Consider the following 16,057-nt stretch of genomic DNA (forward strand, 5'->3'; position numbering starts at 1 on the left):
TTAGCCACTTTGATTTCACAAATCAAAACAATTAACAAAAGCATAAAAGGACAGTTCTAACAGCCTAAACACATTTTAACAACTTAAAACAACTTAAAAAACAACTTGAAGCAACTAAAACAACTTAAAGCAACTGAAACAACTGTAAAACAACTTTAAACTGTTCAAAATGACTAAAAAACTTAAAAACGACTTAAAACAATAACAAACAACTTATAATAGCTTAAAAACTACTTAAAACAGTCCCGAAAGTGTCTAAGTTGTACACCACTAAACTTCTTTTTAAAATTTGCATAAATGTGTCTAGCACATTGTCTGTGTTTAGCTACCGAAACCACATCCTTGACAGCCTCAATTAGCACCTGTTTCAAGAAATACAAAGTTTTTTTGATTAAAAATAATTATAAGAGGCATAAAAACACACATTTAAAAAGACGTAGAAACGGCAAAACAAAATGTACCTTATGTTGATCTGAAATCAAATTCGTACCAGCACCATCATTCAAAGATGGGTCTTCTTCAACAAGTCAATAAACCACGTCCAATTTTCTTTATTTTCAGTATTTACCACAACCCATGCGATTGAGAATATTTGATTATTCGCATCTCGACCAACGGACGAAAGCAACTCTCCTTTGCATATTGTCTTTAAAAAGCACCCATCAAACCCAATTACTATTCTAGAACCACTAATCCAACCTTCTTTCAATCCTTGTAAACATATATAGAATCCTTGAAAGTAAATCTTCCCATCGGGGTTGACTTCAACACTCATTTTTACTGCAGATCCAGGATTGGTTCTCCTAGTTTCTTCAAAATACTCCCAAAGTATCATAATGTTTCTTCATACCTTGCTCAAATTCATTAATCACATGTGTAATAGCCCTATCACATTGGTTGATGCTTAATAGACACTTGTATTTCTTCATCACAACAGATTGCAAGTCCACTAACTTCATATTAGGATTTCCTTCAATCGACTTTCAAACTTCTTAACAATGAACTTATAGTTTATCAATGAACCAAATTTGAAGTTTCTTGTACACATATGCTCATACACAAGAGATTTCACTTGGAACGATCTCTCATTTGCCATCCAAATTGCCCATAATCTCCAAGGGCATTTCGGCTGATCATCACTAACTTCCTTCCACATCTTGCTAATAGTTTAGTCTGGTCATTCATTTCGAACCATATTTGGTAACCATTGGCTAATGCATAATTTGTTATGCATTCTTTGAGTCGTGTTGGCTTTCATATCTCTCACCTCGTATAGGTTTCATGATCTTCCAATGTGTTTTTGGATTATGCATTGGATATTTTTCACCTTCTTGTGTGAGATCATGCTCTTCATCATCATTATTTATATTGGTCTCAACAATATTATCCTTTTTTAACTCCCTATTAAGATCATTCAAATACTTTTCAAGCTTAAAAGCCATCAAATCTTCTTCTCTTACATTATCATGCTCTTCTCCAATATATTCATGTGTCACTAATCCACGCCCAATTTTTTTTTTGTCTAAATTCAGTTATTCCATCTTCACCTTCAGATATGTGATCTAAAGAAGGAGCATAAGAAACATCATCATCATCACTAGATATACTATCACTATTATTATCACTGCCATCTTGTCTCAAGTACTCTGTTAAGTCTTCAACAAAATCATATAAATACACATCAATTATCTCCTGTAACGCCCCAACCCACACATTGCATGTAACACATATTTCATACAAAAGAAATACATATTATTCCATTCAGGTCCCTTAKTACAAGAATCTAACATGACCAAATACAAGGTCCAAAAATTCAAAATACATTTCTTGTACTAATCAATCAAAACTGTACATCAAAACAGATYTTCAAGCAGAAATGCATATAGGAAAATATTAAATCTTCCTCTTTCCCTTASCATCWGTACCTCCTGCAACACATAGTTAAAATCACAAAAYGAGGGTTAGACCGAAAGGTCTAGTGAGATACCCTATTTATGTTATTGCAGGGTGTAAATCACCAAAATCTTTGTGAAAAACAATTATTCATATATATACAAATATATGAACAAATAGGAACATAAACCCAAATCCTTTCTATTTATCAAACAAAGCATTCAACTACACAAATCTCATACCTCTGAACCAATCAGGTCTAATATAATGTCATTTTTAAACCTTCTCAAATTAAATAAGGTTTATATAAAGTTTCAGGCCAAACCTRATGTTTTCTCCTCAATAACATCCAGACTATAATTTCCAATAAGAACCTTAATCTTAAATCTTTAAATCACAAAGAAATAAAGATTCCAGATCACGGTAGTCTTAAAGGATATAATAGAAAGAGTTATATCATTCAACACACATGCAAATGTCACCCTTATATCCAAATGCACACCTCTCCTTGATATGCCACCCTTATCCCATGGTACACCTCTCTTTGATATGCCACCCTTATCCCATAGTACACCTCTCCTTCATATGCCACCCTTATTTATTCATCAAAACTTTTCACAAAATAATTTCAAATAGACCGTAGTCATTGAAATTATTATCAATACAAAAATCATTTCTTTCAAAACTTCCTTTTTATGATAAAATAACATTTCTTATCAAAAACACAAGATATCACTTCAAATCCGGTCAACTTGATTTAGCCGGACTTCATCTCCGGTCAACAATCCGGATGACACATCGCATAAACTTTGTCCGGTTTAATACTTGGGATTAATTCCAACTTTGTCCGGATAACAAGTCCGGACAACACACCGCATAAAACTTGATCGATTTATCACTTAGAATAAAAATCAACATCTTTGTCCGGATAACAAGTCCGGGCAATACCCCACTCACCCTTTGACCGATTTAAAACAATCCGGACAATATATCGTCCAACCTTTGTCCGATTTAAAGCAATCCGGACAATACCTCGTCCACCCTTTTACCGATTTAAAACAATCCGACCAAGCTTTGTCCGGATAAAACCCTTAAGTAAAATTCATTGATTTCATTCTAACAATAAACAAGATTCATATAAAACCAATAGAAATTTTATTCAAAAGAGTTTAGAAATTACTCACCTTATCAATATTTTGGAATCAAACACTTGAAATCAATTTGAATCTCCAGCCAAGAATAATCCGGTCAACCTCTCCTCTTTAAATCACACAACTTTTTTAAAAGGCAAGAAGCAGAAATATGGAGGCTAAGTCCTCCTTTTATACTTTCCAAATCAGGAAAGGCGGTTAACACAGCCTTCTCTTATGCATGCATTCACATTACCATTCATATATATATATATATATATATATATATTCTCATGCACATATGCACCTACATGCATGCATATCACATATATGCACATAATCTCTTTTATGCATCTAAATTATGCACACTTTCACATACCAGCATGATCAAACATAACAATTTATCATGCTATCACATAATCATTTAATCAAATAATCACATATTAATTACCTTAGGTGATAACTAGGATCCGGTTATCACATCTCCCTACTTTTGAGTCCATATTCAATAAAACTCTTAAGATCCACATTACATTTAAGCTTTCTTAAACCATTTTCTAAGCCCTTACCAGGAATACAAAAATATATGTTTTCACACAATGTGTGTGTGTAATTCTTCAAAAAACAACAAAATCAAAGTATTCCATGTTGCCAATGTCAAAAGTTTCAAAAAAAATTCTCAACCCATTAGCATATTCAAGTGGCCAAAATACAGAATCACCTGTGTAATGTACCTCGAAAGATATTGTTGTAGATATTGATGAAGATGTCATCCTGAAGATAAAGAAACAAAGAATTTAGCATCCAAGATGATCTTAAGATAAAAAAACAGACAAAAGAACCATCAATATGCGAAACGCACTCCAAAATTGGTTATATTAAAAGGTATGGCATGAATTTCTCACTACAAGGTACACTACAGTTTTATGTGTACCAGGGGAGTTAATTTTCCAAGGACAAGCTTCAAGGACGTAATAAATGATGAGGTATGACATGAATTTCTCATTCAAATATGTGTGTATGGCTGTTGGTATGGCAAAATTTATCATTCAAATATGTGTATGGCTGTTAGTTGTTATATAAAGGAGTATAGTTAAATCCTGATTAAGGTTATGTTAGCATTGTGAGTGAAGTGAAATCCAGTTTTTGAACTAAACTGTTAGAAATAACAATTTCAAGTGATTTGCTTAATGTTATGTAACAAATGAAGGGATGTTTCTATTTCATTTGCCTACCTTTCTAGTTTCTTTATGCTTCAATTTCTACTATGAAGAGTTAAGTAAATTTTTTCTTTAAGATAAATAATCAAACACCTGATGTGCATTAAATCGTAAAATCGCCTACGAGTAATCTTTTACATACTATACGTATACTCTAAATCAAGAATCTCAAACATGGTGGGGGAAATCACAAACCACATATATGTTTACAGGAAATCGACTTGAAAATAACCCAAACCAAACAGTAAATGCCTCTAAGCGATACACAACCTTTTGGAACTGTTAAAAGGCTGTCAAATTTTTACCAAACAGTAAATCCACACATCCATAGAAAGATAGAGAAATAGCCATTATATATGTTTCCTTTCTGTTTAAATATGTCCACACATCCATAGATAGATAGAGAAAAAGCCAGATGCAAACTCTTAGCCTTGATATTGAACTTACTTTTTGGAAATCGCAGCACTTATGAATCATAACACTCAGGATGAGGGTTGATGAGGAAGAGGATAAGGATCGATATGGAAGAGGATGAGGGTCGATTAGGGTTTAGATTCGATCAGGAAAAAGAGGATGAGGGTTTTAGGAATCGATCAGGAAGAAAAAGATAAAGGTTTTAGGAATCGATCAACAAGAAGAGGACGAGTGTATGATTGAGGGTTCACGACCAGTCGAACAAGGGAAAGGCTATTCTTTTTTCCTTTTTAAAAATTGTTTTTGAGTTAGATTTTTCTTTTAAATGACATGTAAGCTATCCCATGTGTAACAAGTTATCTTATGTGGCTTTCATGCCATTTTAAGTTTGACACGCCAACAAAGAAAAACCTGTTCAAACCACAAGGGTGGTGCCTGATTGGTTTGATCTTGGCTCCAAACGTCAAAAGTACAGGAGGTCTCAGGTTTAAATCCAATGAGGAATAAAAATCCCCTTGTGGCCATGGAGGTTCAAATGCGGTGACTTTGGGCTATTTGCAAAGCAGGTGGTCGTCCTGAGATTAGTCGGCTCGCATAGCGGGTTGAATATCCAGGTTAATAAAAAAAACTTGTTCAAAAGGTAATAAGTTACCCAATGCTATAACAGATAAAATTTTGAAATTACAATCCCTAATAAAAAAATATTTTAAAAGTATATTACTGTAATAAAAAAACTGAAAATGAAATACTATGATAAATTTGTAAAAATCATTTAACATTTGATCCTTGAGGGTGTGTTTGGTGTGGGGACATGATAAGACAGAACAAGACAAGATAAAACAACTGTTTAACGTTTGGTAAGATAAAACTGGATAGAACAGAACAAGTAAAATGACCAATTTACCTCTGATGAATTGTTTATTTTAATTAATTTATGTAATTTATTAAATTATAATAAAATAATTATTTTTTATAACAAAATATATTATTTTAAGTATTCGTCAAAACAATTAAAATGACACCAAATAAAAAGTTTATGTAGTTTTCTATTTTTATTTTTATCTCTTTTCTATATTATTTTTTATTATTAATATATAATAAATTACATAAATTAATAAAAATATCCGNGGATTCCAGAAAACAAAAGAATTCACCTATCACCTGTACAATCACTTCTGTAAGATCAAAATCGAATATTTAATACTCTGATCAAGGGAAAACATACAAAACTCATCGAAAACAACAAATTGCATGCGTGAACCTTACACAATACGTTTGACGGTGATAAAATCAAGAAAACAATTTATGTAATTTATTGAATTATAATAGAGTAATTATTTTTTATAACAAAATATATCATTTGAAGTTTTCGAAAAACAATTAAAATGACACCAAATAAAAAGTTTATGTGGTTTTCTATTTTTATTTTTATCTCTTTTCTATATTATTTTTTATTATTAATATATAATAAATTACATAAATTAATAAAAATATAGAAACCGTATAAAAATAATATTTTAAGAACAGTAAAATGAAAGTTTAAGAAACATAAAATACAATAAATAAAATTTAAAGAATGAATAAAATGTAAAAAAAGGACCTATTTGATGTTTTAGAAGAAAATTAAGTTTTATTTTGATGTTATATTGGTAAAATATAAGTCTGTTCCACCTTGTTCCATCCTGTTCCATGGGGTAGGGGTGAAACAGGTTTGTTCCACTTTGTTCCATTCTGTTCCACATAAAATTCATGTCAAACATAAGACAGGGATCCTTGTCCTGTTTTGTCATATCCCTATCCAATGTACCAAACGCACCCGGAATCTTTTAGGGTGCGTTTGGTGTGCAGACTGGACAGGACAGGACAGAACTGGACAGGACAGGACAGAACAGGACAGGACAGAACAGAACAGGACAGGACAGCTGTTCAGCGTTTGGTAAGACTGGACAGGACAGGACAGAACTGGTTAAAATGACCAATTTACCCCCAGTAAACTGTTTAGTGTTTTTTCACTAAATAATCAATATAAATGTTTACAAATACTATTTAAAAATACCAAAAAAACTCACATTCCAACTACATTCATCAATATGCATCTATTCTACAATTCTCAATTATGAATTTTTCCTCAAAACAACACTAGCAACAAACATATTTCTTAACAATGTGAGCTAACTCTTCATCATTTTCAATGAACTAGCAACAAACATATTTGTTGAGGACAAGAGCCCAAACTGATTTGCTTAACAACTTCGATCTGAAATGCTTCTGGATCTTCCCTAGCACTCAACTCCAAAGCCATTTGTATTTGATACTCTTCTTCTACCTCTGGATCCCTAGAGTTACCAGACCCTAAATCCCAAGTCCTAACCTCATCCATGGCAGCATCAAGTGCACTACTACTAACAGAATCAAACCCTTCAATCCTCTCTGTTGTTTTCAAATTTGAAGATGATGGAGGGCTAGGACTTAGCTTATTCGTTACAGAATTAAGCCATCCAGCAATTCCAGATAAGGGTTTATTAAGTTCATGGGTCTCAACATCACTCAACCTCCGATTACTCTTTGAAGAAGAAGATGAAGACCGTTCCGGGTTCAAGATAAACCCACGAAGAACCTCTTTTGCAGGTCCACATCAAACAAACCACCACCGACGAGATCAAACAAAGCAAAAAAAATCGATTAAAACCAGCAAACCCAGATGCTTCTAATCAGCAACAAAATCGAGATGAAGCAATCGTGTACCTGAGTATGGAGAGAGGAAAAGTCGCCGATTTAGGTAGAAGTCGCCGCCGATTGAGTAGAAGTCGCCGCCGATTGCTGTGAAGCGATGGAGGCGGATACGGGGAAAGGGTGTGGGGAAGAAAGGGGTTGAAGGAAGCGATGGAAGCAGAAAGGGTAGTGTGGTAAAAAACTTTATGTTCCACTTAGTTCTAGGGGGGTAAGGGTGAACAACCCTGTCCCACTCTTGTTCTACTTAGTTCTACTTAGTTCCACATAAAGCTACACCAAACATAAGACAAATGTGTTCTGTCCTGTTCTGTCCCACCCTGTCCATCGCACCAAACACACCCTTATGAATATTTGTTTAAAAAAATCTGAAAATAAAAGAATATTCCCTTTTAATTAGAGAGAAGGAAGATGACGAGGATGGTGACTGACAAGGAAATGGGGTCGTGTTGCCATTTCTGGTAACGATATCAAGTGGGCCATACTCATCCATTGCTCGCTCTAAATTAGGGTTTATTAATCTTCGATTCTCCGATATAGAACCCATAAAGATATTTCAAATCGTAAGTAATGAGTATTTGGTTGAACTATTTGTTTCTCTACTCTTTTCTCCCTGTTTGAAGAGAAAAACCTCATAGTTTTTTTGTGGTTTTGAAGAGATTGAAGTAAGATTGTTCACTCTTAACAATGTCAATTACATTGTTATAGTCGATCATTCTTCTGATGTATAGTGTGTTATTTAAGTGCTTGTTTTCTTTTTTGTTTCTTCGTATATTCATTTGAGTTAATGATATTCTGGTTTTAGCTGAAGAATGGGTTTCCTCTGTTGTTGCTCGTATGTTCTGATTCTGCTCAATATATTTTTCTTATGGGTGCCAGTTTTGTGTTAGGTTTGTGTGCCTGCTTGTTTATGTAAAAAGCATTTATGTTTTTGTGTGTAGCTGTAGACTATTTTCTTATGAATATTTGTTTTCTTGTAAATGGCTTTTGATTTGCAGTGATGATATGCAATTCGGGGATTTTTGATTTTTCCACACAAAGTAGTTATGTATTCTGTTTCCTAGTATCAGTGTTAATGTTGCCATATGGTTTTTACAAGACACATTCATGGAATGTTGTTGGAGTCTTGTCTAAGGATGCTTTCTTGAAAGTCGATCCTAGAAATGAAATAGTGGATTGTTATCAGCTTTAGTGGACTGAAATCATGGGTTTCCAAATCTTATTCGTGGAAAAAATTATTTGTTTCACAGTTTACATGAAATGGAGGAAATTGGAAAGGGGAAGAATCAGTGATTCTCTAAGCTGATTTATTTCACAATTTACAAGAGCATATTTATGTGATTTGTTTCTTGGAGTCTTGACTCTTACATTGGAAGACATAATGCTTTTGATTGGCTGTACTGTACTAACACACACATACGTGATGTTGCAAGTAGACCTCTCACAGTCACATCTGGTTAAAGCAAAAACGTAATGAAGAGATATCAAGTGTAAATTGCGTGCATGCTGGAAAGAATACCGAGTTTTTTCCAGTCTGATTCTATTTACTTATGCATGCTACTTTCTTGTTGTTTCTAGGAATTTCATATTTTCAACTATGGGCGTGGATGACAAAACTCTCAAACTATCCACTTGTGGTGTGACTCACCAAGAATGGTCTATATCCCTGCATGCCTATTCTGATCTTACCAATGTTTCCCCAGTAGTGTTCTTGTACCTTCTGAAAGAATGCTATGTTTACGGTAAAGTTCTTCTGTCCTCCCATCTTTTATCAGTGGTCAGCAAGTCCTTTGCATGGTTATTTACAAGTAGTAAGTGCTGTGTTCTGGATGATTTGTACATGCATGCATGAATTTGTATGATTTTGAATCTTTTTTGGCACTGTTGAAGTATACATTATATTCTAGGCTTTGCGATGTAAAAAAATGTGATCACTGTTCGAATTCTGTGATTGTGCATTTCACCTCTTGTGTTGGTTATCGGTAATCATTCCGCCTGGAGGTTTGACGATCTTGGTTGGCCCATGGTCAAAGTTAATTCCCGCACCTTACAAATGGTGCTTCCTTTTCTCCAATCTCTAGGAATAGCTTTCAGCTTGGAGTGAGAACTGGTTTATAAGTTAGCTTCATCGGTAACTGAGGGTGGGTGGGGTGGGGTTTTCTATTTCTATCCAAAAACATACCCTTTGTTTGGATACATCCAAATGGATAAAAAGTCCTTTCCAAGATCCCAAAATGCCAAGAATGCTTGTGATGTTGGCCATCATGTTGCTTTTTGGGTATAACTTCTGGAGACTGGACCATTAAATGTTTTTGCTATATTGGAGGGGCGGATATCTCCTCAAGCACCCTCTTATTTCCACAAGGGGAGGACTTTAACCAAACCGGTGATTGGATCCCTGTACAACATATGAGACCTAGCATGTTTAGAATGCCGCATGCTGACTTTACCAATTGAAGTTGGTTCACGGATTTGGGTAATACAATTTCCTTGCTTGCGGGGTTCTCATCCTTATTTCTTTTGTAGAATATCAATCCCACAATGAACATATTTGTTTCTAGATAAGGATATAAGAAATTATGATAGCAATTCTGTGACAACCAAATAACAATTAGTTTTTTGAGTTGTCATGATTATATTTCTTATCTCATAATCTACAACATACTCTTTAAATAGTTAATACATATGGTCTAATACATTTTCAAATTGTGTAAGGTGATGATTATTAGATAATTAGATATGTCAGAAGCTAGCTACAAATCAGTATGGACCTCTTACACTATAGCATTAGTTCGAATAGACTCAATGTTCTAGATGATCTCCATTAGACCCTCAAAATTCACATTTAGACCCGTTAAAATCTTAAATGATGATCTAGCGAAGTCTTGAAGTATGAAAATTCCATCTGAGTAAGTGCTTGTAATGAGATAACAAGTAACTCGTGTTACTATAGTTTGTTACATGCATCGATAAGGGCGTGTAAGTGAGATCTATATGAAATCTTTTACTATTCTTATTATTTTTTGTGAAAAGAAATAAAATTTTGTTATTTAGTCCTCCTCTTACAAAAAGAGCCTACACTTATATACTAGTGTTGAAAGAGTTGAATATTGAGTTAAAAAAGGGAATTGGTTGTTGTTGAGATTTGAGAATACAATCATTACCTGGAACTGTAACAATACATTATGTTATTAAGATGTTTTTGGAACTAAAAAGCTGGAAATATGTCGTTTTCAATTTAAAAGGTCAATGGTTGGAATTTCTAAAATATGAAGTGATCTTTTTCCCACAAGAAGGGAGAGAATATATGTGTGATTTATCTTTTTGTTTCTGTGAAAATAAAATGATAAGTAAACCATGGTCTGTTTTACTCCATTTGTCCCATAAGAATGTAACATTTCCTATTTTGGGTTGTCAAATAAATGCAACAATTTTTTTTTCTAGAAAGATTCCTTTGCAATGTACCTATTTGCTCATTAGCAATCACCGCAAGTTTTTTCTGTCATTAAAATAGAATCATGAGGAAAATGACCAAAAATTCTTTTCGAGTGAAGCTTTTGTGCTGATGACGTCAAGTGTCTGAAATCTCCAAACTGTGGGTTTTCAATAAGGTCATAATGTACAAGTTCTAGTTGTAATCCGCTCAGTGTGATATTGATGCAAACTAGCTAAACAAAGTCAAATGATTAATTGAATCAAATGCTTAAAATAGGAATTACCAGCTTTCGAAAGGCTGGAGGCTCTTCCAAACCTTACGTATTACAAAACTGATGCCTTTTACCCTAACCCTGCTACCCTATTTAAAATAAACCGAAAGCCAAAATTAGAAAATGTTTTCCTATTCAATTGGGACAGCTACATTCCTCTATTATGTGATTAGCTAAGAATTTGCTGGAGGACAACTCAACATTCCATTATTGCAGGATTACCCCAGTCAATTAGTGGGACTTGCCTTTTCTTGCATAGGTGCATTTAATGGGTGGCTTACGAAAACCCCTCCCCAAAAGTCTCACCTTGTCCTCAAGGTGAAAACTGGTTACCAATTGCATCATGGTCGTCCCACGTTGCTTCGAAATCTTCCAACCCCTTCCACTTGATTAGTACTTCTAACTGACCCGTGGCTCTGTCTTGCTTTATATCTAGAACCGCTTCAGATCTGCTCTGAACTCCATGTTGTCCTTGAGTTGTGGAGGTAGACTGTGTGAGGAGGCACTTGCTCCTATGGCACGCCTTAGTTGGGACACATGGAAAACCGAATGGATGTTTGTCGTAGCTGGCAATTGTAGCTTGTATGCTACCTGTCCCACCGTTTCTATTATTTGATATGGGCCGTAAAACCTGGCAGCCAACTTTTGGTTATGAGTGGTAGCTAATGACTTCCAACAGTAAGGCCTTAGTTTCAAGAAAACCAAGTCTCCTGCTTTAAAATTGTAATCTTTCCTCCCCAAGTCTGCCTGCTGTTTCATGCGTTGTTGTGCCTTCAGTAGGTGCATCTTGACCTCGTCTAGAATTTCCTCCCTTTCTAGTAGCATAATAGCATCTGTTCCACGGACTGAATTTCTGTTGCTGCCCCTTCTTATTTCAGTAGCGTTGGCAGGTCCCTCCCATACAAGACCTTAAAGGGAGTGCATTTGAGGGCAGAGTGGTATGAGGTGTTGTACCAATACTCTGCCCAACACAACCACTTCCCCCACTCTTTCGGCCGATCTGATGCTATACATATGAGGAACTGCTCCAGTGTTTTGTTTACTACTTCAGTCTGCCCGTCTGTCTGGGGGTGATATGCCATGCTGTAATTTAACTTGGTCCCCTGCAATTTGAACACTTCTTGCCAGAACTGACTTAGAAGAAATAGCTTACCTCTATCTGTGATAATAGATTCTGGTATGCCATGTAATCTGATCACTTCTTCAATGAATATTTCTGCCACTGTTTTTGCTGGGAAAGGGTGTTTTAGCCCTAAGAAAAGGTTGTACTTTCTCAGCCTGTCCACCACCGCCAAAATGGTCATCATACCCATTGATTTGGTAGTCCTTCAATGAAGTCCATTGTAATGACCTCCCACACTCTCTGAGGTAGAGGGAGAGGTTGTAACAGCCCTGCCGGTGAACCTGCCAAGTATTTATTTTGCTGACATATGCCACAACTTTTTACCATTTTCACTGGGTCCTTCATCATTCCCACCCAAAACATCTTAGCCACCACTCGTTGATAGGTCCTCTCTTCACTTGCATGACCCCCAATGGGTGAGCCAAGGAATTCTTCGAAGAGACGGGGTATTAAAGCTGACTTTCGGGACAACACTAACCTCCCTTGTATTAGAACAACTCATTGTATATCGAGAAACTGTGGTTTATGCCAATACCTGCCTTGATGTCTCTTCAATTTGTTGCAACAATTGATCATCCTCCACTTCTTTTTTAATTATCTCCCACTATCGCTATTGTAGCTTGGTTGCTACTCCCTGTTCGGTACAGAATGTCGACTTCATACCCCAACAGTTTGCTAACCCAACATTGATATTCTGGTTCCACCACCCTTTGTTCCATTAAGTATTTTAAACTTTGTTGGTCTGTGCGTATGGAAAATTTTCTGCCCAGTAAGTACGGTCGCCATCTCCGAACAGCCAAGACCACGACCATCAGCTCCTTTTCATACACTGATTTTTGTGGTGCTTGAGAGCCTAAATCCTGGCTGAAATAGGCTATGGGGCGTTCTTGCTGCATCAGAACTGCTCCTAACCCGAACCCTGACGCATCAGTCTCTACAACGAAAGGCTGTGAAATTGGGCAGCCTCAACACAGGGGCTGTCGATAGGGCTGTTTTTAATTCCTGAAAAGCGGCCTCGGCTTGACTTCCCCACTTGAACTGATTTTTCTTTAGCAGATTGGTTAAGGACCAGCTATTCTACCATAACCTGCGATAAACTTCCTGTAGTAGCTAGAAAATCTCAAGAAACCACGCAACTCAGTTACCGTTAGGGGAATTGGCCAACATTGCATAGTCCGCACCTTCCCTTTGCTTGACATGATGTGCCCCAATACCCCACTTTAGGCTCCCCAAACTCACATTTTTTTGGTTAGCATACAACTGATGTTTAAGCAAAACACTAAAAACTTTCTGCAAGTGTCCAATGTGATCCTCCATATTCTTCCTGTATACGAGGATTTTGTCAAAAAAAAAACCAAAACAAATTTCCTAAGGTATGGCTTGAACACCTCGTTTATCAACCCTTGGAAAATAGAAGGTGCATTGGCTAGTCCAAAGGGCATAACAAGGAATTCGTAGTCCCCTTCGTGCGTGCGAAACGTCGTCTTTGGGACATCTTCAGGTCGCATGCGTATTTGGTGGTAACCACACTTCAAGTCTAGTTTGGAGAACACCCCTGCATCATATAGTTCATCCAACAGGTCATCAATTATAGGGATAGAGAATTTATTAGGAAATGTACATTTGTTGAGGGCGCAGTAGTCCATGCAAAACCTCCAACTCCCGTTTTTTTAAACTAGCAGTACAGGGCTGGAGCTACTGTGCTGAATCACTACCGCATCCAACATCTCATTGATCAGTATTTCAATTTTGTCTTCTGGTAGGATGCATATCTGTAGGGTCATACATTCATAGTTCCACTCCCTTCCTTCAGTGTAATGGCATGCTCCTTACCCCTTTCTGGTGGACCAACAGGAAAATCAAACCAAGCACTTGCCTTAATTCTTCTAGGCATTCGGTTTCATGGTGTTCTTTAGTCCCCAATAGCCCTAGTTCGACCAACAAACCTTGCTTTTCTTTGCTTCAACAATCTCCCCATTGCTTTCATGGATATCAAGGACCTTCCCGATGACGGATCACCCTTTAGGGTGACTGAAGTGCTGCCTATCTTCAACTTCATTTGCGTCCTCCAGTTTGTATAAGTCGCCCCCAGTGTTTACAACCATTGGATCCTAGTATCACATAAGAATTACCTAACTCAAAAGTCAAAAAGTCTTCTACCACCTCTATCCCTTGCACAAGCAGTTTTGCTCCTCGACACACTCCTTCACCTTTTATAGGAGGCCCAGTACCCATGGTAATTCCATACGATGCGGTGTTGGTTATAGGCAACTCCAATTGTTCGATGAGGGTCTTAGCGATGAAATTACGTGTGGCACCGTTGTCTATAAGCACTACTATCCGCTGCCCTTCAATTGAGCCTTCCAGTTTCATCGTTTTAGGTTTGGTAATGCCCACCATAGAATTCAAGTGGACTTATCTTCTTCTGAATCATTTTCCTTATCTTCCTCTTCAGCAACGTCTGTTTCGCCATCCCTACCCCTTTCGCCGTCCTGAACTACCAACATATTAACCTCCTTTCTTTTGCATTTATTCCCGAGGGCTTACTTTTCATCATAACAATAGCATAACCCTTGCGACCTTCTTTGCTGCAATTCCACATCAGTCACCCAATTCCCCACTTTTCTCGATGTGGAAACTGACTTACTGGCCCTGTATCAAAGGGAGCGAACGTTCCACTTATGGTTTTCTTCCCAGCCCATGCTCCTTGGCTTCTACTTTTACTCACAACTTTATTTTTTTCTACAATACGGGATGCCACCTCCATCGCCTCACTCAAACTGACTGGTGCTAACAGTCTAAGTTCGGCCCGCACAACTGGGTCCGACCCATTAACAAACTGGCTCAAGAATACCTCTTCATAAAAAACGTCCAACGGTGCGGCCAGAGACACAAATTGCTTTTTGTAGTTGCTCACGGATCCATCTTATTTTAGGACTAGAAATTGGTCAGGTAGTGTACCTTTTGCCATTGACCAAAACTGCCTAAGGATCATCTGCTTCAACTCTTCCCAGCAGGTTACTGGTCGATGCTTGTGTTCCCACTTGTACCACCTCAGTGCGTCACCCTCAAAGGCGATCACCGCTACCTCAACTTGTTCCTTCCTTGTAAGACGATTCAGGGCGAATACCTTTCTGCTCATAGTATCCAACAATTTGGGTCGATGCCATCAAATGTCGGAATTTCCAGCCTTCTCCCCCTAATGGCGAAGAGCCGGTTTGCCCCTTTGGTATGCCCCCTTCTCATTCTACCGATCGTCGCGCCTTCAACAGGGTATTGTCATCGTCTACGGGCGAGCCGTTACTTCCCGATGCCGCCTCCTGTAATTTAATTAGCAGTTCGAGCTTTTTCATTACTGTTTGGACATCTTTCTTCAAGGTACCCACTTCTGTGTAACACCCCCAAATCCACACATTGCATATAACACATATTTCATATACAGAATACATGTTTTCCCCACATAGGTCCATAAAACAAGAGACTATGCTATAAAATTTACAACTCAAAAATTCAAAATACATGCTCTTGTATAATATCCATTCTCCAAAATTCATTCAGATATGATCTTCATAATTCTAAGCACATAGGGAAGTAATCATAGAATATTCTTTCCCTATTATCGTTACCTGGTCACATATTTGAAAACACAAAATGAGGGTTAGACATGAATGTCTAGTGAGGTTCCCTTTTTATGTAATGCAGGGTGAGAATCACCAAATCATTTAAACCATTTCACATAAAGAGGAATAAAATCACATTCTGTTTGAGTCCATCGGACCTCTGGTTCCAAAGAACACACTTAGAACATATTCTGTTTGAGTCCATCGGACCTCTGGTTCC

The 16,057-nt window shown here is 36.8% G+C and overlaps 1 protein-coding gene across 4 annotated transcripts in view; it reads left to right on the forward strand.

Annotated features, from left to right (window-relative positions):
- Nucleotides 1-7,866: 7,866 nt before the first annotated feature.
- LOC112502712 overlaps nucleotides 7,867-16,057 on the forward strand; it is a 24,298-nt gene continuing 16,107 nt past the window's right edge. Inside the window, exons 1-2 of one of the 4 annotated variants that reach the window (XM_025106694.1) lie at nucleotides 7,867-7,950; nucleotides 8,966-9,129. In XM_025106694.1, coding sequence (XP_024962462.1) covers nucleotides 8,985-9,129 — 145 coding nt within the window. In that variant the 5' untranslated portion in view covers nucleotides 7,867-7,950; nucleotides 8,966-8,984. Of the gene's footprint in view, nucleotides 7,951-8,008; nucleotides 8,878-8,965; nucleotides 9,130-16,057 lie in introns of those variants that run through there. The other 3 variants (XM_025106696.1, XM_025106693.1, XM_025106697.1) reach the window with 3 other exon arrangements.

Source organism: Cynara cardunculus, unplaced genomic scaffold (assembly GCF_001531365.2).
Source record: "Cynara cardunculus var. scolymus isolate 2C unplaced genomic scaffold, CcrdV1 Un_Scaffold_1804, whole genome shotgun sequence".
NCBI classification, from domain to species: Eukaryota; Viridiplantae; Streptophyta; class Magnoliopsida; order Asterales; family Asteraceae; genus Cynara; species Cynara cardunculus.